General features: G+C 37.6%; 1 protein-coding gene across 1 annotated transcript; it reads left to right on the plus strand.

The window, feature by feature from the left end:
• The first annotated feature begins 14512 nt into the window (after positions 1-14512).
• On the plus strand, positions 14513-21110 carry LOC127091656 (pleiotropic drug resistance protein 1). Its single transcript, XM_051030342.1, has 23 exons — positions 14513-14802; positions 15093-15213; positions 15314-15402; positions 15484-15568; positions 15678-15837; positions 15933-16009; positions 16087-16140; positions 16223-16313; positions 16412-16713; positions 16814-17095; positions 17185-17501; positions 17588-17748; positions 17828-17931; positions 18016-18172; positions 18268-18479; positions 18560-18892; positions 18974-19264; positions 19365-19448; positions 19534-19667; positions 19747-19974; positions 20056-20227; positions 20313-20567; positions 20655-21110. Exons 1-23 carry the CDS (start codon positions 14513-14515, stop codon positions 20910-20912), a joined length of 4257 nt encoding a protein of 1418 aa, XP_050886299.1. The 3' UTR covers positions 20913-21110.
• The last annotated feature ends 5798 nt before the right edge of the window (positions 21111-26908 follow it).

The raw sequence follows: 26908 nt of genomic DNA on the forward strand, positions 1-26908 counted from the left end.
CCATTCCATATACCAAAGAGAAAGGCGTTGCCCCAGTAGATGTGCGCACAGACGTTCGATACCCATGCAATGCAAACGACAACATCTCATGCCAGTCTTTATAGGTTACCACCATTTTCTGCACAATCTTCTTTATATTCTTATTGGCCGCCTCAACCGCCCCATTCATCTTCGGACGATAGGGATAAGAATTGTGATGTTCAATCTTGAATTCCCGGCACAACTCTGCCATCATCTTGTTATTCAAATTAGAACCATTATCAGTAATGATTCTCTCGGGAATCCCATATCTGCAAATGATGTCTCTCTTGAGAAACCTGGCAACGACCTGCTTTGTCACGTTCGTATAAGAGGCTACTTCTACCCACTTGGTGAAGTAGTCAATAGCCACTAATATGAACCTGTGCCCATTCGAAGTTGTAGGCTCAATCTTTCCGATCATATCAATGCCCCACATAGCGAACAACCACGGAGACGACATTAAGCTCAACGGATTTGGAGGCACGTGCACCTTATCAGCATAAATCTGGCATTTATGACACTTCCGCACGAAATTGAAACATTGGGCCTCCATTGTCATCCAGTAATAACCTGCCCTCAGCAGCTTCTTCACCATCGCATTCCCACTGGCATGGTTACCGAACGATCCCTCGTGAACCTCTTTCATCAATTGGCTTGCTTCTCTATCATCAACGCATCTGAGCAAGACCCAATCAAAGTTCCTCTTGTACAAAACCCCATCCTTATTCAAATAGAACACCATGGCCAACCTCCGCAGAGTCTTTCGGTCCTTCTTAGATGCTCCCTTAGGATACTCTTGAACCTCTAGATAGCGCTTGATATCATAATACCACGGCTTCTCATCATCAGGCGCTGTGTCAACAGCAAACATATAAGCCGGTCTATCCAAACGTCCAACCTCAACACTGGGGAACTGATTCCACCATTACACCTTAATCAAGGCAGCCAGAGTAGCCAAAGCATCTGCCAAAGGATTCTCTTCTCTGGGCACATGATGCATCTTCACCTTGGTGAAAAACGTCAACAATCTCCTCGTATAATCCCGGTATGGAATTAAATGAGATTGATGCGTATACCATTTTCCGTTAACCTGATTTACAACCAGAGCTGAATCTCCATACATGACAAGGTTCTTGATCCTCAAATCAATCGCCTCTTCAATCCCCAATATGCAAGCTTCATATTCAGCCACGTTGTTGGTGCACTCAAATGTTAGCCGGGCAGCAAAAGGAATGTGGGATCCTTTCGGCGTAACCAAAACAACACCAACACCATTACCATTCACGTTAACGGCCCCATCAGACATCAGAATCCGTTCGGATTCAGGGTCAGGCCCCTCCTCCGGGATCGGTTCCTCACAATCTTTCGATTTGAGCACCTCGAGATGTCCTCATCAGGGAACTCAAACTTCCTCGGTTGATAATCCTCCACGGGTTGTTGGGCGAGGTAATCAGACAATACACTCCCCTTGCTTGCTTTCTGAGAGGTATACTGAATATTGTGTTCAGGCAAAATCATTTGCCACCTCGCAACCCGTCCGGTCATTGCTGGCTTCTTAAACACATACTCGATCGGATCCATCTTGGAAATCCACAAAGTGGTATGAACCAGCATACACTGTCTCAGTCGGCGAGCAGCCTATGCCAAAGTACAACAAGTTTTCTCGAGCAGTGAATGTATTGTTTCACAGTCGGTAAACTTTTTGCTAAGGTAAATTGCATGCTCTTTTCGACCAGACTCGTCATGCTGCCCCAGTACACACCTCATAGACCCCTCGAGGACTGTCAAGTACAGATTAACAGTCTCTCTCCACAGGAGGCATCAAAATCAGAGGCTCCTGCAACTTATTCTTTTATTTTTCAATGCCCCTTGGCAATCATTATTTCACCTGACCGTTCGATTTTTTTTTTCACAACTTGAGTATAGGTTCACACGTGACTGTTAGAGGAGATGTGAACCATGACATGTAGTTCAATCTACCTAGTAGACCACAAACCTCTTCTTCTGTTCTCGGTTCAGGCATTTCTCTTATTGCTTTTTTTTTTTTTTAAAGCAGGATCAACCTCGATTCCTCTCTTACTTACAATGAACCCCCAGCAGCTTACCGGCCCGCACTCTGATAGTGCACTTATTTGAATTCAACCTCAGTTTGAATTGTCTCAACTAGTCAACTCAGCTTGGCCAGATCTGCCAGATGCCCCTCTTCTGTTTGGGGACTTTGCTATCATGTCATCATCATAGCATTCGATTTCATGATGAATCATATTATGAAACAAAGTCACCATGGCTCTCTGATAAGTAGCACCGACGTTCTGCTTCTCTTAGAGGACAGTCTTCTCTCCATGATGGCTTGTGTACAACGATATTGGTATCCGACCCTGGCATATCCTGACACGGCCAGGCGAAGGTATCCACATGCTCTTTCCACAAGGCTACCATTCTGCTCTCGACTCGCCTATGAAGCGGCCTCAATTTTCACTTCCTTTCTGACCTCGGCAGCATACCGGTTAACAAGCTCGACCCGCTTCATGTACGGTTGAATCACCTTCTCCTCTTGTTTCAACAACCTGGCTAATTCCAGCAGATCACAATCTTCTTCGCCTTCTTCTTTGGCACGATAGATCGGATTGTCGAAGTCATATGAGGTGTAACCAAATTGTTATCAACGAGATCAGGAGAATTATTTTTTGAAGTCGGAACGAGACGAATCAAGAATGGGAAAAATGAAAACAAACATTGCCATTTTTATTTGTTTTTAAACTGTAAAAATAAAGGAAAAACAGGGAACACCGCTGTTAATTGAAAAACATCCATTTATTTATGATGCAAAATGCTGCAAAATGAAACATGAGGTGGCCCTTACAATGAACCATTACGTGTCGGGCAACACACATGGCTTTCATGCAAATAAAACTGAAAACAGAAAACATTACTCTTCCGGACGAGTGACAGTGATGATCTTTTAGGCCTTCCAGTTCCCTGGTACGCACGCTTTTATCCACGACTCCAGCTCGCGGTCACTGTCAACCTCTTCACCCACTGTATAGGCGTGATCTGGATTCAGCACTCCGGCACTGACAAATGTGAACGGTGGACGACGTCCTCTGTTTTGCTTAGACGAGTCTTGGCCTTCCTGATAGCCAACCCCAAACATATCCGCCTTTACCACAATGCCTATGATCTTTCCCCAGCCTGGGATCCCTCCATTTCTCACCACTTCCACTGCCTGTTTGTAGGAAGAAATGGACGGCTTTTTCTCTTTGTCAGCAATAATGGCATTTTCCACCTTGACGGCTTCAACTGCCAGACTGGGTGCTTTACATCTTACATCGTCCATTTCTACTTTCATCATTCTCTGGATCGTTTCCCTCATCACTACACACCCCTTTGTGGCGACAGCCGCACAACAGTTATCAACACAAGGGAAAGCTCCACTCTTCCTCGGATGCTTCTGAACCACAGACATTGGAATCAATAACTGATCCCCGTTCGTTTCATCCATTTTCCTCTCGTCTTTGGACATCACATTCACCCCTATAGGGCCCTGCATCGACATGGGGTTAGCATTAACATCCGACATCAGCGCAAAATTGATGGCTTTAGAATCCACCAAATCTTGGACCACATGCTTAAAAGCTTTGCAATCCTCAATGTGATGTCCGGGTGCATCAGCATGGAACTTGCACCTGACATTCTTATCATAACTGGCAACCCTCTGATCTGGTTTCCCTGGAACCAATGTCCTTGGCTGCACCAACCCAAGATCCTTCAACCTTTTAAACAGAGAGGCATAAGTCACAGGCGGCTTATTAAAATGACAATCTGTCGTCCTTCTTCTCACTTGGCACCCAACTTTCTGTGATCTCTGTGGAGGTGACTGCCGCTGCTGTAGTACAGATGAATTACCAGCAGGAACAGTCAATGCATCAGCGTACGGGTGATAACGATCTTTACCCCTTTTGGCATGCACATCACTTGTCCCAACCTCCTTCTTGTGCTGACTATTGCCAGGGGGCTTCCTTACCACGACGCCAGAGGGGTTGTTTACTTCAGATGACGGAACCTTTCCCTGAACTTTCTCCTTGATCATCCAGCCTTCAATCCTTTCCAATCTCTCCGCCATGGCTTTCTGTCCCAAGGCAAGCCCTTGCACAACACTGAACAACTCCCTCATCATCTCTTTTAATTCGAGAATGTCGGCGTTGGATGGATCCATCAGTTCGGATTTGCTGAGTCTGGGAGGGTATCTGGGCGGAAAAGTTGTGCGCACCGGTTAGATACTGATACCTACAAAACAGCAAACAGGTTAATATGCATGAATGCAACGTCTATCCATACGAGGAAGCTTCTATCTTTCGATCCTGGTTTCATCGAGACAGATAAAATTTCGACAATAACATTCTGACATCAGGATGTCTCTCAACCAGAATCTCAATCGAGAATGTACCCTGAGTATGGATAGACATGAGTTAGATGCCGATGAATGCAAAATGTGGATGATGCTGATGCGTGAATGCAATGTATTGGGCCATCCTCCAAGTCATCTGATCATCTGTTGCACTGAGTTACGACCTCTGAACTGATCACCACCATCCGAGGTATTGAGCAAACACAAATCCGACTTAAGGGTTCCGAAATAAACGGAACTGAAAGATACACCATCATCGTCATCAGACAATCTCTGAGCAGATAACCACAACGATCTCTGAATCGGCCCGGGGAATCCTGAAATAAACGGATCCCCACTGATAAATAACACGGACAGCACTCCGGCGTCTCGGAAATAAATGCCCATAAATCCGACTTATAAATAGGACTCTGATCAACAGCTGAACCATTAGTCACCATCAAAGTCACCATCTGAACATGCACCTGTACGGATCACCCTCCCCTCACAGGTAAATTCTAATCAGGTCATCCTAAGGCGGATAATAGTCTCGACAATCGGGCAAAGATACTCAATGGGTTTGCCCTTTCGGGTGTGCCATTGTAGCTCCCTTAAGATCGTCTGAACCAAAGATCCGGGAATGATCGGTCACCGAAGTCAACAGCTCAGATGAGATAATCCAATCTAAGTGGAATAACTCCACCCGGAAGGACTCTCTCAAATGAACCTCGTCCGGCTGTGGTGACACGTCTCCGCATCATGTCGTACAACATGTGAAGAAACGTGAGACCACGCTAATCCTAGGTGTATACTCAGGCCTGGGTATTGGGCCTCACTCAGAACACCCACCCCAAAATCGAAGGAACCAACCTGTACAGAGGACAGCAACATGACAGTATGATGCATGCAAGTATCTATGCAAATATATACACAATCAGAATAATAAATGCAATAAATAGAGCAACACAAGCAACCTAAACTATCCTAGAGCGCTAGGAGAGACTCGCTTAGGGAAGATGGACCAGCAATAGGTCAACTTCTTTAATCCCCAGCAGAGTCGCCAGCTGTCGCATCCGCGAAAAACAACTGGCGGGCTAAAACAAAACAACACAGAGCCGCCACCGTGCGTTATTTATCCCAAAAGAGGGAAAGGAAACGCTCGAAGTAAACCTGGAAAAGACATGGTCTCGCGACCAAAGAGAATGGGATCGGGAGTCGGTTATGCGAAGGGAAGGTATTAGCACCCCTACGCATCCGTCGTACTCGACGGGATCCACGCTCAGACAGATAGGATAAGGTTGCTAAAACAAACATCACACACACACACTGAAAACAACACAGGTGGGAGAAGAGGGGAGAGGGCTCGTTAGGATATCACATCCTATGCCTACGTATCTCGTCTGGAACGAGAATCAGAGCTACCGTAGTTCGGCTCACGCACGCCGAAACAAAACAAAACACAAAAAGGCAAACATGGAACCCGAATGCCAATCGCTGGACTTACATCAGCTTCCGAACCAAACAAACCCACACTGGAAACCATATGCCACTTGCTGGACTTATACCGGACTCCAAGCACACAACAATAGGATACGGAATGCCAATGGCTGGGCTTACATCCGTCTCCTATCACACACAAGAAGAAACAAGCAACAAGTTACTAAGGAGCCGGGAACTCGAGCCTAGCAACTGTCAAACAAACACACACAAAAAGAAACAGGGTGAACACACAGACTAACAGGGAGTCGGGAACTCGAGCCTGATAGCTGTCAAGCACAACACACTCAAAAAAAGAAAAGGGTGCCCGGAGAGATCTCGTACGACCTCCTGCCTACGTACCTCATCTGGTATGAGGATCAGGGCAACGTAGTTCCCCTGAACAGGGGAGAAAGACTAGCCTAACCAGATACAGAGGGAGACACAACTAGGGAGACTATGACTCAAGCCTAGATGTTATCATGCATATCATCCCTAAGTTAAGGTTTGCTATCTATCTTGCTCAGGCAGCAAGTTAATCCTAAACAGGCAAAGCAAAGCATGCAAGCATAATCAAAACAAAGCAAACATTCACAATTAGCACACACTATATCCAGACAAAAGTGGGCTCACACAAGGGTTAGGCTGCAAAAGCAAACCAACTGTATCAGGTGATGTTAGCTGTTAACCCTGACATTGAGAGTCAGGGTGAAGCAGATGAAATAGGAAGTGAGGGTGTGCCTCACAGCTCTTATCCCTGGCCAGGGAGAGCTTCAGACAAAGAAGTGTGGGTTCAGAAAGTGGGAACCCTTCTACACTTATGACACTGACTCAACTGTACAACTGTACAAGGATCTTGGGTTACTATCCACAATGCATCAACACCAATGGTGTGAGCAGAGGGATGACTCGACTGAGTAGCAGGAGATGGATTGCACATCTCTTGTATCTTCCAATTGCCTTATTCAAAGGTCTTTTCCTGCTTGGGGACAAAAATAAACAATCACAAGCATTGCCTCTTAAGGAGGACTTCAGACAGGTGCCTGGCCAAGTAACAGGCCTGGTCTTCCAGACTACATGGAGAAAAGAAATTCTACCTCAATTGGTTAAGCGACCAACCAACAACACAAGCAAGTTCAAAATGAACTATAGCAACTAAGGTATCTGAAATCAATCCAACATAATCAGTATACCAGACAAACAAAAGTCAAACAGAAAATTACAAGTCCACAACACAAACAGATAACAAGCATCAATGCACATAGGTGCAAGCCACAAGGCCTAAGCATAAATCTCAATGCCTACAAAACAAACTCAAGGTTAGTCATAAACAAGCAATAAACCAATCCCAATTGAGTGCACATCATCAAGTATAAGCAATTGTGCTCTTTGACCTGAAACAAAGCTCAAACATTAGGCACTAACCACTAGGACATGGCCTAGGGTCAAAATGAGAGCAATAAACCAAAACAGAACATGAAACTTATCAAAAATCAAGATCAATCAAATAAGAATCAAATCCAAGTGGTCTCACATTCATATCATCAACCATTATCATTTCATGAGGCAAAGAGTACAAAGCATGCAATTTAGAACCTCATAGGACCAAACAGAAAGATCCAATTCAAATCAACTCACAAACATTTCAATAAATCCCCAAAAAGTTCATGGTCAAACAACATTCATAACATGACCTACACACCAAATTTCAGGCCATTTGGACAAAGGGAAGCAAGTCAATTAAATTCATCAAGCTAAAGCATACTCAAACAAGCTTATACAAGGCATTAAATCATGCATCAACTTCAAGCAATCATAAAACAGAAACCAAACATGATAAATGAGTGAAACCAAAACCATGGCAAACTTCAAGATGTCTATAATACACATGCCAAATTTCAAGTCCATCCAATAAACCACAAGAATTTCACAAAACATATGAGATCATGACTCACAAAAGGTTCACAATTGGTCAAACAGGGAAGAAAATCTCAATCAAATTGGAAATGCATTCAAAAATTCCATAAAAGTTCACAAGTGAACCTAACATCCAGAAGTATCAACATGAAAAAATTCAGCTCATTTCAAGTTCATATGGCATGGCAAATAAAATCAGGAAGTTAGACAAGAAATGGTGTGACACAAATTGTCACACCTAGATTCAACAGCTCATATCTCACAAACCAGGAATGATAAAATCACAAACTCAAAGCCAAAATGTCACTTAAGGTCTCTAGTTTGCACATGTAAAATTTCAGCTCCATCCAATTAAGCATCATCATTTCACAATCAAAACATCAAGCAAGGTGCATGAAAGAACACATATGAACAAACCCTAGCCCATTCCAAAAATCACACGTGCACAATTTTTGCAAAAATCATCATAAAATAGCAGAGATCTTGAGGATCATGGCACAAAAAATCTCAATCAATTTGGATTAATATTCAAGAAGTTATGATTTATTGAATGAGTGAAAAAAATAAAAAAAAATGAAACGAAGGCATGTGAAATATGGTAACATATGGAAATAAATTGCAAATGCCAAAAGTGGAATTGTCCCAGCCAGGACTCGAAGCGAGGACTCATTTGAAAAAGTAGCGCGCGCTACAGTGACCAACACAATCAGCCAGGCAAAAACGCGAAATGAAGATCAAAAGCATAATTCTGGAAAATTTTCATCACATTCATCATGTGTTCTTCATACATTCATGCGTCAAGAACAAATGTCCACCAAAATCAACAAAACCTATATCATTGGAAAGGTCTCTCAACGTACATCAACAATATCACATCAATTAAGCCTAATTCCTCCTAATTCAAGAGATTCGAACCAAAACATTATCACACGTGAAATTTCCAATCAGCATAACTTGTTCAATACTTGATGAAAATTAACGATTCAAGGTGCAGATTAATCTATGTTCCAAGATCTATCAAACACATCCATCAATTTCAAGAATTATCAAAATCGAAAACTCACCTTCTTGGAATTGCAGATGTTGAATCGTGTGTTTCAGGCCTTGTAAGTGCAAAACAGAAGTTCTATGATGATGTGGAAGATGAATGAATGCAAGGCTTTAGCTCAATAGTGCTTGAACACGATGAAATTTCCATTTGCCATTAAAGGAGCTTGATGCAACAGTCCATGAATCTTCAAGATTTCTTCAGGATTTTGGTGCAATCCACTTCAAATATGCATGTAGATGATGAATTGATCGAAGGCAAGGCAAAAAGAATGAAGAAAATTGATGAAGAAAGTTGAGAAAAAAATGAAAAATTCTTGGATCTAGATCTAGAATTCACAATTCTGTTATGGTTAATCAGAAAACAGTTATGATTTAACTTATATATATGTGATGTTAATGATGTTGTTAATCATGATTAGTGTAATGGCAAAGGATTAAGTGAAAATGCAAGTTTCATGCTAAATGGTAATTTGGTCAATTCACCCACACATGTGCAATGCAATGTAATAGTGCCAATTTCTGGTTTGAGCAAGTTTCAAATGATGTTTGTGAGCTAATGCAAGTGGAAATATGTGAAAACAATGAATATTTTGCAAAATGACCTTTTTCCCTCCACTTTTCAAAATTGGTTCACTTGAAAAATGCACTTTTTGTGTGAGAAAAATTCATGAAATGTAATGCTTGTTTTGGATAGAGGACATCAAAACAAATTTGCTCCAAAAAGTCTCACTCCATTTGGCCTTGTGAATCAAAAGTTATGCACTTTTGAAATTCAACTTTTTTGGACAATGATTAATCCATAACTTGCCAACCACAAATGAGAAATTCATGTTCTTGGACTTTTTGGAAAGGTGAGAGCAAGATCTACAACTTTCATGTTGAACAAAATTTCATTTGAAGCATTTTTGGACATATAATTTTGAGGAGAAAACCTTTCCATTTTTGGCAGTTTTGAATTACAAGTCACTTTCTATTTTTGGAAAGTTTTCATCTGACTTTATTTTCTTCATTCTTGATGTTTGAAATGTCAAATGAAACTTGTTTGGACATGAATGAAGTGTCTCTAACCCTCTCCCACCTCCAAATCCATCAATTGACCTTTGGTTGACTTTTTCTTACTGATAGATGAATTGGCCATGCACTGATCAACTTGAGCTTCAAACTCCTGATGAAATGGCTCAATGATGAAACCCTAGCTTCCATAAGCTCAACATAACCATATGATGATCCCCATATCCATTGAAACCCCCATCTCCTTGCAAAACCCTGATTGGCACAATGCAGATGATTAGGGTTGACTAGAGGTTAAAACCCTAATCTCAAGGAATCTGATCAAGCATAAGGAATCTCTTGGTGATGACAAGACCATGATGATGATGATGATGTACCATTTCAACCAAAATGATGATCAATCCCCTTGAGGAATCATGAAACCCTAATTTGAAGCACCAACCCTCAGATGATTAGTGATCAGTCCAATGAAACCCTCAGCTCGAATCTTTTAACCTCTTCATCTTCTGATCAAGACCTAGGAGGATGACTTGCTTATTGTGGCCATATGATGTGCAAATACGCAATGCCTAATAACCTAACAATGAAATGCAATATGCTAAGCTAGTCCCAAGAGAGGAGGGCAAATTTTGAGGTGTTACAGGAATGAGAAGTTCTTGATCTACTCTTCTTATGATGAGTTGGATCAACGATTACTTCTGGTTGATTCGTTTCTTCAGATTCTTTGGCTTTGCCGTCTAAGTCTTTTTCTCCAGAGACAGTATCTTCGAATTCTAAAAGGTTGATCTTCAGATATGCAAATTTCTCAACTAGCTTTGACTTTTCAGGGTCAAGCTTATCATTGAATCTAACATGAATTGATCCCTCAACAATTCGTGTTTTTGTATTAAAGATTCTGTAGCCTTTAGAGAGTTCAGAATATCCTAACAGTAAACACTTATGTGCCTTAGAGTCAAACTTACCCAGTTTCTCTTTAGTTTTTAACATAAAGCATTCACATCCAAAAGGATGAAAGTAATAAATGTTGGGTTTTCTCTTCTTCCACAATTCATAAGGAGTCTTACCCAGAAATTCTTAGCCAGAAATGCACTGTGTTAATCGCTTCTGCCCAGAAATGCTTAGCCATATTAGTTTCTTGGATCATGGTGCGGGCCATTTCTTGCAATGTCTTATTCTTCCTTTCTACAACTCCATTTTACTGTGGAGTTCTAGGACCAAAGGAATCATGGGAAATGCCATTTGAATAAAAAAGATATTCAAAATGTTTATTTTCAAATTCACCACCATGATCACTTCTGACTTTAACTATTTTACAATTCATTTCTGTTTGCACTATTGAGCAGAAGGTAAAAAACACAGAGTGTGACTCATCCTTGTGTTTCAAGAACTTTACCCATGTTCAATGACTGTAGTCATCAACAATGACTAACCCATACTTCTTTCCATTGATATAAGCAGTTTTCACTGGTCCAAACAAATCAATGTGCAGAAGTTCTAACAGTCTAGAGATAGAAACAACAGTTTTAGCTTTGAAAGATGTTTAAGAAAACTTGCCTTTCTGACATTCTTCACAAAGAGCATCTGAAGCGAACTTCAGTTTGGGTAGACCTCTGACTAATTCAAGCTTATTTAGATGAGAAATCCTTCTTATGCTAACATGACCCAAATGTCTATGCCAGACCCATTGCTCTTCATTAACACACATTAGACATTTTACATTTTGATCTTCAAGATCAGAAAGTCGAATTTTATAAATGTTGTTTTTCCTCTTTCCATTAAAAAGGATTGTGCCATCTTTCTAACTAACAACTTTACAAGAATTTTGATTAAAGATGATATCATAACCATTGTCACTAAGTTGGCTAGTGGACAATAAATTATGCATTAGACCATAAACTAAAAGAACATTAGTAATAGAAGGAAGTTTACCATTACCAATGGTTCCAGAGCCAATGATCTTCCCCTTCTGGTTTCCTCCGAAACCAACGAAGCCTCCAGGCTTAAGTTCCAAATATTGGAATATAGACCTTCTACCCGTCATGTGTCATGAGCAACCACTGTCCAGGTACCATGACTGGTGTCTCAGCTGAGCTGTTAAGGATGTCTGCAACATACATGATTTTATCCTTAGATACCCACTTTCTAGGTCTTCTTTTGTTAGTTTTCCCAGAGTTTCTCATAACTTTGGATCTTTTAGCAGAAGGATAATCATGAGGAAATTATGCATGATACTTAGGTTTCAGAACGAAGTTCCTATCCTTAGTATGCTTTTGTGTCTGTGCAGAAATATCAGACTCAGTGCCAGCAGACACGAAATGCACATAGAGAGGTTTTGGTTTGACCTTCTGACTTTCATCAGGTTTTGTAGTTCCAATACAACCCAAACCTTTCTTTCCATTTCTGCTAACTCGATAGATCAAGGAAACCATTTTGCTTCTATCTAGGCTTTTAGTCAGAAAGTATTGGAATCCTCTGTCATATCTGGTGACACAATCAGTACCAGGCGCTTCTGAAGTTATTTCCTCCTCTAGTTTTGAAATTTTGCTTTTCAAAGCAGAGTTATTACTTTCTAAAGAAAATACTTTTTCGTTTAGAGATGAAATATCATTCTCAAGCTCTTTTTGAGTTTAAGAAGCAGTTACTTGGACTTGTTTAAGGTCCTTGTATTTTCTATGAAGACTTTGGCACTTTTCCAACATTTCAAAAAGACAAATTTCAATATCAGAGCGAGATATATTAGAAAATACCTCTTCAGAATCAGAGTCAGATTTTGATTATGATAAAACCTTGTCTTTTGGTTCCTCGGAGCTTGTGGGATCCTCAATAGTTGCCATCAGTGCAACATTAGCTTTTTCTTCGTCAGAATCTTCTTCTTCAGATTCTGAGTCATACCAGGTAGCCATCAGTCCCTTCTTGACTTTGGAGAAGTTCTTCTTGGGCCTTCTGTCCTTCTTCAGTTTAGGACAGTCATTCTTGTAGTGGTCTGACTCCTTGCACTCGAAATAGATAACTTCTTTTGACCAGATGAGAATTCGAAGCGACCAACAGTCCTTCTAACTCCTTTGAATTTCCCTTGACCACTTTTCCCATGTTTCCAGAGTCCGTTGAATTTCATGAACAATGCAAGAAAACTATTCATGTTTTTCCTCCAATTACGTGTCCAAGATATAACTGCTCAGAAGACTGTCATGGACAAATTCACCTGAGTCGAAGGTGATTACAAAACAGTTGTGTAGAACCCAAATCAATTAATCCCTCTTATATTCGGTACAAATGAATTTGGCTGGTGTTGTGAGTGGAATGCAACTATGATTAACTTAACCGGATGGAAGCGCGAGGAGGTGATGGATAAAATGCTTCGAATTTAACATTTTTATTTTATATTTATCATTTTCATGGCAATAAATTACTTCGAATTTAACTATAATGGTTCTGCTACCGCGGTTTCGACAAGTTTATCGAAGAATTTGACTTATGGTTCTAGTTCTCGAGGTGGTTTGAGAAGCAGGTGCCTTCAATGGTTGCTTCTTCCACTTTGGTTCATGTGCAGAGAAAAGTTTCTACAAAGGCATCTAAAGAGTTTTCTTGAGCGGATGACTATGACTGTTGGTCATGTTTGTTGTAATTGTATTATTTTGCAGAGATATGAACTAATTTAGGAAAAAATATTTGTTTGATCTATATATTATTCATTCATGGAATTGTTTAATATTTTTTTTATACAATATTAATATTTTGTGAGAATTTTTAACCTCCTAAAATAAAATCTCTTTAATTTAAATAAAATATATATTTTTTAATATATATTGACTCAACTTGTCATTCTATCATACCACGTAGCAAAGTTAATGTTTTTTTTTTTAATTTTTAACGACAATAATTTTTTTTTGTAACGCAAACCATTCTTAGGGATCAATATATAACCACCAAAGCAAAACACTAAATTAATAATTATGAATATTTTTAAAACATCACACGTCACTATTTCTTTTATTAAAAATATGAAAATGATAAAAATAATAAACATAAATATAGCATAATGACGCAATGATAGATCAGTCTGACCTAAGATAGAAATCAATCCATATGTTCACGAAGAAATTGGCATTTAATTTTTTAATCAAATTTTAAATTTAGTATCATATCATAGGTATGATCGAAACTGAGTGTAAGCATCCAACAATATACGACAAAATGTCATTGTTTGACTCCAGAGGTTTCTACATCTAATGATGTATTCGATTTGCCAAATGTCAATGTTCAAATGGCAAATATTATATAATTTTTTTTAATACTATAATCAAGATTAGTGATACACGTATTATTAGAAAAAATGATACTAGATCATTTTCATTTTGTGATGAGTAAACAAGTTTCATCACTTTAAAATTTGGCGTTTTTCATTGGAAGATTATGTATTTACAAATGTAAATTGACAACAATCGTTTTTACCTAAGTTTTCGTAAACCATAAATTCACACACTTACGTTAGTTTTTAGTGTGCATCTACAATACAATTAGTACAAACATAAATTCTATTCTTTGTCTTTAATCTCACTTTGTCTTTATCTATTTAACTCTAATTAACCCCCCTCTATAAATAAACCACTAGTATGAAATAATAGTATATAGTTTTAATATATGAGATAAATGGAGAGCAATGACACTAAAACATGGAGGAACCATTGCATGAATGTTTTCTCAAAATCCAAACGTGAAGATGATGATGATGAAGAAGCTCTAAAGTGTGTTGCAATAGATAGAATCCTTTCAAGTGCATGTTTTATGAGAAATGAAGAGTCCAAAGAAGAAGGAAAAGATGTTGAAAGCACCATGAAACTTGAGGTGACAGAAAAAAGAGCTTTGTTAGAGAGACTTGTGAAGATTGCTGAAGAAGATAATGAAAAGTTCTTGTTGAAACTCAAGGAAAGAATGGACAGGTATAAAATATAAAATGACTTTATTTGATTCCGTTTTGATGATTAGTTCTTGTAAGCGTGAAACATGTACTTCTGGTAAATTTTCGAAGACTAATTCACCTAAACTTTTTGTATACGTGAAAAAGGAAACTTTTATAACGGTTAAATTGTGAAAAAGATAGGGTCTCTGTTTGTTTTGTCACAGTTAAATCGTGCCTAATATACAGAGGTCTCAGAAAATTTAAAACGGCCCTATCTGTCCTGAAGTATTGAGTTTGAAGATTTGATTGAAATATCTTGTTTTTGGACAGAGTTGGACTTGAACTTCCAACAATTGAAGTTAGATTTGAGGATATAAATGTGGAAGCACAAGTTTATATTGGAAGTAGAGCATTACCTACATTACTTAACTTCTTTGTGAATGTGCTAGAGGTAATTCAACAATATTGCTAAGAATGTTTCTTCATTTTTCAATGAATTACTGTTATTTGTATCTGATTTTTCATTCTATGCCTGCTTTTTTTCGGTTAAGGGGTGCTTAAACAATCTTCATATAATTCCAAGTCCAAAAAAACAGTTACATATTCTTCAGAATGTTAGTGGAATCATAAAACCTAGAAGGTGAATTAGAAACAATTTTTCATTTTTCGATATTACGATAAGTATTCATATTTACTTGTTTAGATTCTGAGGTTTTTGCAGGATGGCACTGCTTTTAGGGCCACCTGGTTCTGGAAAGACCACTTTGCTGCTGGCATTGGCTGGAAGACTTGGAAAAGATTTGAAGGTAAGGAAACTAGTTTAGATTACGGTGGAGATTGGAAATTGTTTCGTGCATTTATGCGGGGAATCCATTTTCAAGATAATAACTAATTTGATTGGTGATGAAACTTTAGCAATCTGGAAGAATAACATACAATGGAAAAGGACTAGAAGAGTTTGTTCCGCAAAGAATATCGGCTTATGTAAGTCAATATGATAATCACATCGGCGAAATGACTGTTAGAGAAACACTAGCTTTCTCAGCAAGGTGTCAAGGGGTTGGACACAATTACGGTAACGAAAGAGAAAAGAAAAAAAAACTTTTGAGTAAGTCCAAATGTTCTAAAATACTCTTAATATGAGTTTTGAATTTCATCACTACTACGCAGAAATGTTGACCGAACTACTGAGAAGAGAGAAGGAATCGGAGATCGAACCAGATTCTGATATTGATGCCTATATGAAGGTGAGAATTATCCGAGTTTGAAACTATGTTTTGAAACGTTATGTTTGAAAGACTCGTGAACATGTTGCATTATGCAGGAAGCAGCAATAGAAGGGCACCAGAATAGCGTCGTCATTGATTACGTTCTTAAGGTAATAGTCGAGATTCACCAAATATAGTTAACTTGCGAAACAAGAAAAGGTTTTTATTTTTCTCCTTTGTGAAATGTTGTAGATTTTAGGACTCGAAGTTTGTGCCGACATAATGGTGGGAGATCAAATGATAAGAGGTATATCAGGAGGCGAGAAAAAGCGACTCACTACGGGTAAATTCTATTTAACAAGAAAAAACACGACAAATAAACTTAACGAGTTAAGTTGAAAATTATAGCGAAGTTGATTGAATCATAATGTTTGGTGAAAGGTGAGATGCTGGTTGGACCTATAAAGGTGTTGTTCATGGATGAGATATCAAATGGTTTGGACAGTTCAACAACTTTTCAAATAATCAGCTCAATCAAGCAAACCATTCATATTCTAAACGGAACGGCGCTTGTTTCTCTTCTACAGCCAGCACCAGAAACTTATGAGCTATTCGACGATATCGTACTTCTCACAGATGGACAAATTGTTTATCAAGGACCGAGAGAAAATGTACTCGAGTTTTTTGAATCAATCGGTTTCAAATGTCCTGAAAGAAAAGGCGTCGCTGATTTCTTACAAGAAGTATGATTTTCATTCACTATAAGTCCTCCTTTCAAAAACAATGTTTCTGATTTTTTATTTGTTTATGTTTAGTTAATTTTGTTCTAATGTTATGCAATAGGTAACTTCAAGAAAAGACCAATGGCAATATTGGGCGCGTAAAGATGAACCTTATAACTTTGTCACTGTCAAGGATTTTGCCCGAGCCTTCGAATCATTTCACATCGGTCAAAAACTTGGAGAAGATCTGGCCGATCCATTTGACAAGTCGAAGTTTCATTCAAATGTCTTGATCACAAAGAAATATGGTATCAACAAGAAGGAGCTTCTAAAGGCTTGTGCTAGCAGAGAATTTTTGCTTATGAAGCGAAATTCGTTTGTCTACATATTCAAAGCCACCCAAGTACTGAGTAACATTCAAACACTAATACCATTTATATCATCCAATTTCGAATCATAAAATTGTTAAGCGAGTTTTTTCGTATTTCTCAGCTTACTTATTTAGCTACCTTAACGACGACGTTATTTCTACGAATCAAGATGAAGCACTCTACCGTTGAGGACGCAGAAACTTACATGGGAGCACTATTCTTCACAGTGACAGTAGCAATGTTTAATGGAATATCAGAGCTAAATATGACAATCATGAAGCTTCCTATCTTTTACAAGCAAAGAGATCTTCTTTTCTATCCTTCTTGGGCTTATTCTCTTCCACCATGGATCCTCAAAATACCAATAACTCTCATAGAAGTTGCCATTTGGGAATGCATATCTTACTATGCCATTGGCTATGATCCAAATATTGGAAGGCAAGAAGAAACTAAACCAAATTTTCTTAAGCTAATAAGCTATTAATCACTCATTTTTCGAGCCTAATGTGAATTCTGTTTGACAGGTTTTTTAAGCAGTACTTGGTAATCCTATGCATTAACCAGATGGCATCTGCGCTGTTTCGGTTTATGGCAGCATTAGGAAGAGATATTGTAGTGGGAAACACATTCGGAACATTTTCACTACTTGCAGTTACTGTTTTAGGAGGGTTTGTTATTTCAAGAGGTAAGAAAATTGTAATGTAACTCCGAACTCGGCTAATGTAATGAAAATTTCGGGTGATAACATTGTTTTTTTGTATTAGAGGATGTGCACAATTGGTTTCTTTGGGGCTATTGGTCGTCGCCATTGATGTATGGACAGAATGCTATAGCTGTGAATGAATTTCTTGGACATAGTTGGAGAAAGGTAATGAATCAAATGGTTCAGAACTCATATGATAGGTGATTCAATGGGATTTTTATGTAAGATGAATTTCCTTGAATGTTGCAGGTTCTTCCTAATTCGAACGAAACATTAGGAGTATTGATACTAAAATCTCGCGGATTTTTCCCACAAGCTTATTGGTATTGGATTGGAATTGGAGCTTTGGTTGGTTATGTTTTTCTATTTAACTTTCTCTTTGCCTTGGCTTTGCACTATCTCAGTCGTAAGTACATACTCGTCTCTCATTTCGAGCTGTGAAATTTACTTGAACTTCTTTCGCAACGATTTAATTCTGTATCGTTTATGCTGCCTTTGCAGCATTCAGAAAGGATCAAGCAGGATTGTCCCATGAGAAATTGCAAGAGAGAAATGCTTCATCAGCTGATTTTGATGATAAATCCGATACAAAGATGGACGAAGCAGTTGGCGAAAACAAAGCTAGCAGTGGAGGAGGAAAAGGAATGGTTCTTCCTTTTGAGCCTCTATCCCTCACTTTTGATGATATCAGATATTCTGTTGACATGCCACAGGTACCTTATTCGGTTACTAATATTTATCGCTGCGAGATCATAGTGAGAAGCTTTTTGAGTCTATTATCTTGACTATATAGGAAATGAAAAATCAAGGAGTTTGCGAGGACCGTCTCGAGCTTTTGAAGGGGATCAGTGGTGCATTTAGGCCTGGAGTACTAACAGCTTTAATGGGCGTAAGCGGTGCGGGAAAGACTACTCTAATGGATGTTTTAGCAGGAAGAAAAACAAGTGGATATATTGAAGGAAGCATCACAATCTCTGGCTATCCAAAGAACCAAAAGACATTCGCTCGCATATCGGGATATTGCGAACAATTCGATATCCATTCACCCAATGTTACAGTTTATGAATCTTTGCTGTATTCTGCATGGCTTCGTTTATCGCCTGAAGTTGATCATGCAACTAGAAAGGTATAATCTATTTTCTTTTCAAATTAGATGAGTCGAGGTGTAATAGTTTATCAACTTCGAACCGATTTCACGAAAATGCAGATGTTTATTGAAGAAGTTATGGAGCTAGTAGAACTTAACTCATTAAGAGAAGCACTTGTTGGATTTCCTGGCGAGAACGGACTTTCAACCGAACAGCGTAAGAGACTTACAATTGCGGTTGAACTTGTAGCGAATCCGTCGATAATATTCATGGATGAGCCAACCTCTGGCCTTGATGCTAGAGCAGCTGCTATAGTAATGAGAACAGTAAGGAACACCGTGGACACAGGACGTACCGTGGTTTGCACGATCCATCAGCCAAGTATCGACATTTTTGACGCCTTTGATGAGGTAAGAATCCTCAACCACCATTTTGTTTTAATATCAAAATTTTCAGCTTCAGCTTCTACTTCTACTTCTGAATTAAGTGTTTCAATATCAAAATTTTCAGCTTCTACTTCTGAAATTGGGAGGTGAGCAGATATATGCTGGTCCAATAGGCGACCAATGTTTCGATTTAATCGAGTACTTTGAGGTGAGTCTAATGTAAACAATGTCGAGAATATTATAATGTAGCTTATGTAGCATAAGCATATTCACTTAGTGTATGAATACTATAGGCTATTCAAGGAGTTCCTAAGATCAAAGATGGTTATAATCCTGCAACATGGATGTTGGAAGTTACATCAGCAGGATCAGAAACAAATCTTAAGGTCAATTTCACTGATGTGTACAATAACTCAGAACTAAACAGGTTAGACTCTAGTAAAAACTCGCGTTTTTCGCACCTGTATTCTTTATGATTTTGATACTAGTACATCCCATTTTTTCAGGAGAAATAAACAGTTGATTCAGCAGCTTAGTGCTCCTTCTCAAGATTCAAAAGATCTACACTTTGATGCGCAATATTCACAAACTTTTATGGCACAATGTATAGCTTGTCTATGGAAACAACATTTATCATACTGGCGGAACACATCGTATACGGCTGTTAGACTGTTATTTACTATCATGACAGCTTTATTGTTTGGCCTAATTTTTTGGAATGTTGGCTTGAAAAGGTGCATTGATCTCAAAATAGCTTCTTCATGAAAAATGAAATTCTAAACGAATTCTTAGTGTTTTATCATTGAAAATCACAGGAAAAAGGAGCAAGATCTATTCAATGCAATAGGATCAATGTATGCTGCTGTCACCTTCATAGGGGTTGTAAATGGTGCCTCGGTGCAACCAATAGTAGCGATTGAGAGAACAGTTTTCTATCGAGAAAGAGCGGCAGGAATGTATTCGGCTTTGCCATATGCTCTTGCGCAGGTATTATTACGTCATTCATAGTTTAAATAATCTGTTCGGCTAAATTCGATCGTCTAGTTCACTAAACCGAACATTCGAATTGCAGGTTATTATAGAACTTCCCCACATTTTGGTTCAGGCTCTTGTATATGGGATCATAGTTTACGCCATGATGGGATTTGAGTGGACAACATCAAAAGTTTTGTGGAATCTCTTCTTCACTTACTTTAGTTTCTTATACTATACCTTCTATGGTATGATGACAATGGCCATAACTCCAAATCCACATGTTGCTGGCATATTGTCCACTTCATTCTATGCAATATGGTGCCTTTTCTCAGGCTTCATCATTCCCTTATCCGTGAGTTGTTTTCATCTTATTTTCATACGTTTAATTAAGTTGTTTATCGAAACACGGCCTAACTTTGAAACTCGATAACAATGACAGAGAATACCGATATGGTGGAAATGGTACTATTGGATGTGTCCGGTTGCATGGACCTTATATGGATTGGTGGCATCTCAATATGGAGACAATATGGACACACTTGAGAATGGTCAAAGGGTTGAAGAATTTATAAGGATTTACTTTGGTTATGAACATGACTATATAAAAATGGTTGCAATTGTTGTGGCTAGTTTCACAGTGTTGTTTGCACTCATTTTCACCTTTGGTATCAAATCATTCAACTTCCAAAAAAGATGATATCACTGCATTGCTTCTCTTCTAGAGCCTTGATCCATCTTTAGGACAAATCTAAAGCTACACATGAATGAAGAACCCATGTAATATTTTTAGTCATGATTCTATTCAGGTAGATATTGTGATTTGATGCAGTGAAAGTTTAGATTTGTAATTTGTTTAGGTGTATATTATTACATAAATAACTAAATAAGTGATTATTGAAGTTTGTAAGAAAAGTTATGATACATTTAGGTGTATACCAGAAAGAAAGGTCATTACCGCTCGTAATCAAAAAATAATTTGAGCAATGACATTCAATAGCCCAAGCTAAATCTACTAGTCATTATAAGTAAATTTATTTATTTTTATATATGAACTATATTCATTAATTGTAAAATATATTAAAAAAAGACAAATTTACTTAACTTTACCTTTTTATCGTTTAATTTTACATCGAGTCTAATTTAGTTCCTCAATTTTAAAAAATGTCAAGTTGATATTTTAATTGTTCAAATAGTTTCACGTTCATGATTTCTATTTGTCCCGTTAGTCAAAGTCAATATAATTGTACAACTGACGCACACGTGTAGCTGATGTGAAATGTATTGCCCATGTGGAGTTTAAGTGCACAACCTTAAAAAAGAAAGTGAAACGATTTGAGGCATTCATAATGCATGCAGTCAACCCTAGTAGAGCCATTGACGATCCTTGAAGGTGCATCCGTTGTGATATGAGGCAAAAATGTTCGTTGAAGGTGAAATCGAAGACACCATTGTTGACTAGAGGTATGTTTAAAGTGGTTTTTCTGCAAATTTTAAATGTTATAGTTTTAGGGTTTATGGAATCTTTCTGAAATCCATCTTTTTCTGCGCTTCTATTTTATGACATAGTTTGAAATGGATGAACATTAACATCTAAAAATCCATCACAGTGGTGAATTCGTTGATGAGCAATTTAGTGTGTATGGAGGAGAAGTTGTTGATTTCAATATAAAGGTTGATAGTGGAGTTATTTTGAGTTGTTAGGCTGTTTTAAGGAGTTAGGTTATAGGGCCATAGAGAAAATATATTATAGGGATCCCATATTTGGGACGAATGTGTTGGTTGATGACAAAAATGCATTAGAGATTGCTGATCTCTATAGGGTGCATCTTAGTGTTGATATATATATTCAACACACATTGTCTCAACTTGAGTATTATGACGGTCCTCTTGATGAGATAGAAGTAGATCACGATGATATTGTAGATGAGAGTAAATAGGTGTTTGATGCAATTTATGAAGAAGTAGTTAATGGGGAGTTGAAGGAAACTAAGGAAAATCATGATAATGTGCATGGGGTGGTGAGGTGCATGTTGATGTTAGTTCTGATGACATTTAGGACGAGAGATTCAATTATGATAGTGCAATGAAGGTAGCTTTTGAAGATGAATTTGATGAGTATGATGATGAATTGGTTGAGGAAGATGAAATGGCTAATCTAATTGACTATTTAACTGAAGATGATCAGGAGGGGAACACAAAAAAAGATAAAGAAAAATGCGAAAAAAAAGGAAAAATTTAAAGGGAGTGATAATAAAAGTGAAGATCTAGAATGTGAGTGTGATGGTGATGATAGTAGTGGAGTTATGAGAAAGAAGTACCAAATATTCAAGTTACAAAAAGACATGTCCAATTACAAATGAGAGGTGAGAATGTATTTTAGTACCAAAGGTGATTTTAAGGAAGCAATTACCTCACATGCAGTCCAATCTAGCAGAAAATTGAAGTTAAATAAAAATGACAAGATAAGGGTGAGGGTTAGGAGTAAAGATGGATGTGAGTAAGAAGCTTATTGTGCTAGGTTTCCTAATGAGGATTCTTGGAAACTAAGGAAGGTAGTTGACATTCATAGTTACAGTAAAGAGTATAATGTGAAGATGATGAGCACTAAACGGTTGAGCAAAAGGATTAAAATTTCCTTGAAAAACAATCCTAGGTTGAAGATTAAGGATATAAATGAAAAGGCATAAGCATGGGAAAAAGAAATGAAATGAATGGAGGATGTCAATGAAGATGCATACAAACACATGATGAGCATCCCATCAAGATTTTGGAGTAGATCATACTTTAAGACACATAAAAAGTGTGATGTTGTTCTCAAAAACATATCTGAAGCTTTTAATATTGCCATTTTGGAGTCTAGGGCTAAGCCATTGATAACCTTGGTGGAAGAAATTAAGACCTACATGGTGGAAAGATGGGCTACCAATAGGATGAGGTTTCAAAATATGTAGATGTTGATGTGTTACCTAATATTAGAAGGAAAATTGAAAAAACAAGCACATACACAAACTTGTAGCTTGTCAAGTCATATACACTTTTATACAAGTTTTATCATGTAGGTTTCATACAAGTTTCATATGAGCAGATAAGCATATGTTGACCAAACTTTTTCTATTTTAGGATGTCAGATGAGCATATATTTGAAGTGAGGCACCTTGAAAATACAACAGATAAATTTGCAGTCAATTTAAAGGAACACATATGTTCATGCAGAAGATGGGAACTAACAAGCCTACCTTGTGTTCATGCACTATCAGCTATGAAGAGTAGAAACCATAAGGTTGATGACTATATCCTTGACTATTATAGAAAATCAAAATACATGGAAGAAAACCACACCAGAGAAGAAAATTTAGTTTAACTTAGAATTGTCTTTCATGTTGTCTGTTGAACTTAATTTAAGTTATATGTTAGTTTAAGTTTGAACATGTATGCTTATGCAGTTTGTTTTGGAAATATAATGTGTTTTGAACCTATGCAGAGTCTTTTGAACCTATTAAGTGCCTTTTGAACCTATGTAATGCAAAATATTAATGGTATATATCACAATTGATATAAATGTAATGTGTTTTGGTATATATCAAATGTGCCTTGTTTTATCTGTTTTGGTTTAAACCACAATTGATATCTCAACTGATATATAATTGACTGATACACATTAACTGATACACAATTCATAAAGCAACACAGATTGATTGCTACATAATTAACTGATATAGACTAAATGATACACACATTAACTGATGTCAATTGATAACATTAATAAATTATGTTCTTACAATAACTGATATAACCTGGTAACATTAATTGATACAAACATTATGCCATTCAAACTGATTTAAACAAATTCAAACTAATTCAATCTCATACACTTGTTACGACATTCTAAATACCAACACACATAAAACAATACAAAATATGTTATTCCAAATTTTTTCTCATTTCACCATCTTCTTCATTTGAATTTGTAGTTCCCTCAACTGTTGCTTCATCTCCTCGTTTGTACCCCTAAGATTTTCTACCTCTATTTTTGCTGCATCAAGTTCGTTTGATATCTTCTCCAACCTACTCTTTTTCTTCTTCATAAATTGGTCTTTCTCATCTACCACATCCTCATAGAACCAATAAAAAAATATGCAACCAACTTGCGTTAAACCCTTTGTAATTGGCAAATGGTCTATATCAAAATAACTAATAGATAAGAAAATTTTCAAATTCGTTCTTACCTTAAAATGTCGACATCTATAGAATTGTTTCCCAAAGTTCATAATTGTTGAGGCTCTGCGAAGAACAACCATGTCCCCACAGCGACATGAGGGTTTCCATTAGATATTGGAGCATCTGTATACGTTGAAATCAAAACTTCCAGATGTATTATGCTTAGATTCATTTGAACAACGCACATAATTCATTGTTGATGGTTACTTCAATTTCCACGACCAATTTCAGTGTAGACCTCTGCCAAACGAGGAACCCTAAATCGATTTGGGGAAAAACCTTGCAAGAGAGGGAGGAACAAAACGAAACCTAACTCATGGAACGAAGAAGCTGAAATATCAAATCCATATCACTTGCCACATATACATATACAAACATTGTTTCATCCAAATGGACGAAAGGACTGATGTGACACTATTTGAACAATTAAAGGATCAACTTGACACTTTGAGGGACCAAAATGGATCCCGAGATAAAGTTAAAGGATAAAAAAAAGGTATTTTGCCTATATAATACAATCATCATTAAAGCTATTAATGACTAATATCACCTTTTTTAGCAAAAAATATCATAAATAAAAAGAAATCACAAATAAAATGGGGACATAAACCTGACCCAACAACCACATATCAACCCTAAATGAGTATTACAAATATAAGAAACAAAAGTGATATAAAAAGACTAACTAGACATAAATTCTGTATAAACCCAATGTGAAGCAAAAAAGTACACTCTAACACAATCCAATGAACGCGACATGGAATCCGAAACCAAATTGCAAAATAAATGTGTGTAAAACTCTGCAAGCATTCTAAAAGAAACCAAAGACGAACTTGAATAATCAAATTCATCTCTTTAAGAATGATAAATGTACCGACCGCCAACATGGAAAAATACACGTACCAACAACCTCTGATAAACCACAATAAGCTTAACGACCCTTTCAAGCCTAATAAACCCAGGCCAAAACGAGAAAATTCAAGACATTCAATCGAACAACAACAAAACATTGCAACAACAAGGTTTTAACTACCACAAACCAATGGTGCGGTGTTGAAGACTCAAACACCTTGAAAACTGCAGATCTCAGTAGATCTGAAAAGCACCAGTGGTCAATGTCAAGAATCCAACACCAACACCGTAAAAAATTAGTGTGAGATCAACAATCAAATTCCAATCAAAAGCACCAATAAAAGACCCAACATTTGTAACAAAACATCAAAGAGATGCCGAACCAGCCATCAAAAAAGTCATCGCAACCAAACATTGGCAAACTAGAAATAGCAACCAGAAAGGAGGACAATGCTAGATAACTCACCCGAAAAACTAGAAAAATAGAAAATGAGTTACCTCCATCGCGGAATACTCGTTATTCGTTTAAATTTCTCAAAGATCTTTGTATGAGAGCTTCAAAAAGAGCATATTTGAAAGTAATATAACCACCGACACGCACCAATAACTCAAAAAAATCAACGAATGTTAACAGTGAAACGACATGAGAAGAGGCATTGCGCCACCAGAACGGGTAGCTACATCGTCAGATATACTATTTGGATAGAAGGAAAGAGAAGATGTAAGGTGGTGGCTTAGAGAGAAGGCAAAGCGATATTATTTCTCTCTCAACTCCCGATTATTTTTACCTTAACTAATTTCACTTAATTTCTAATTTATACAGTTTAAATAGGAATTAAAGATATATACAATCCTCGTTAGGCTAATTCTAAGCATCACACTAAAGGAAATAGTATAATTAAATAAAACCCCTCCTCAAATTGATGCGGTTGATCAAGAAGTATCAATTTGTGCAGTAGAAATTGGTGGCGAGGACGAGGAACAACTTTCATAAAGATATTTACAACTTAAAGTTGTGAGTTGACATGAGGAAGAGATATAACATGATCAGCGAGATCCTCACGAATGAAGTGGCAATCTACCTTAATATGCTTAATGTGCTCATGAAAAACCGGATTAGTAGTAAGTTGAATGACACTAGTGTTATCAACTTAATAAGGTATCAGAGTGCCCTAAGGAATTCAAAGTTCAACCAACAAACCACGAAGCCAAATTATTTCAAAGCAAGTTATAGACACGTCTCAATATTTTGACTCAGTGGATGACTTGGAGACTCGAGCTTGCTTTTTACTCTTCCAAGAAATCAAAGTAGAACCAAGAAACATGCACCAACCAGAAATATACCTCCTAGTGTTTGGAAAACACGCCTAATCTAGATCACTATAGGCCAATAAAGTAAGATATAAATTTGAAGGGAAAAATAAGCCTCAATTAGAGGTACCTTTCAAGTAACGGATGGTACGACGAACATCGGTCAAATGAAGGTGGCGAGGGGTGTACATGAATTGACTAACTTGTTGTACCACAAACAAAATATCTATATATGTAATAACCAAATAGTTAAGACTACCCACCAATTGGTGATACTTTAAAGGATCAAGAAAAATATCACCTTCGTCATAG

The sequence above is a fragment of the Lathyrus oleraceus genome, chromosome 6 (genome assembly GCF_024323335.1).
Source record: "Lathyrus oleraceus cultivar Zhongwan6 chromosome 6, CAAS_Psat_ZW6_1.0, whole genome shotgun sequence".
Classification (NCBI taxonomy): Eukaryota; Viridiplantae; Streptophyta; class Magnoliopsida; order Fabales; family Fabaceae; genus Lathyrus; species Lathyrus oleraceus.

Bases quoted from the DNA above. Each gene is read 5' to 3' on its own strand.
- LOC127091656 (XM_051030342.1), top strand. From the start codon at position 14,513: ATGGAGAGCAATGACACTAAAACATGGAGGAACCATTGCATGAATGTT. The intron at 15,838-15,932 runs GTAACGAAAGAG...ACTACTACGCAG, and splicing joins AGGGGTTGGACACAATTACG to AAATGTTGACCGAACTACTG. The intron at 17,096-17,184 runs GTACTGAGTAAC...CGTATTTCTCAG, and splicing joins ACATATTCAAAGCCACCCAA to CTTACTTATTTAGCTACCTT.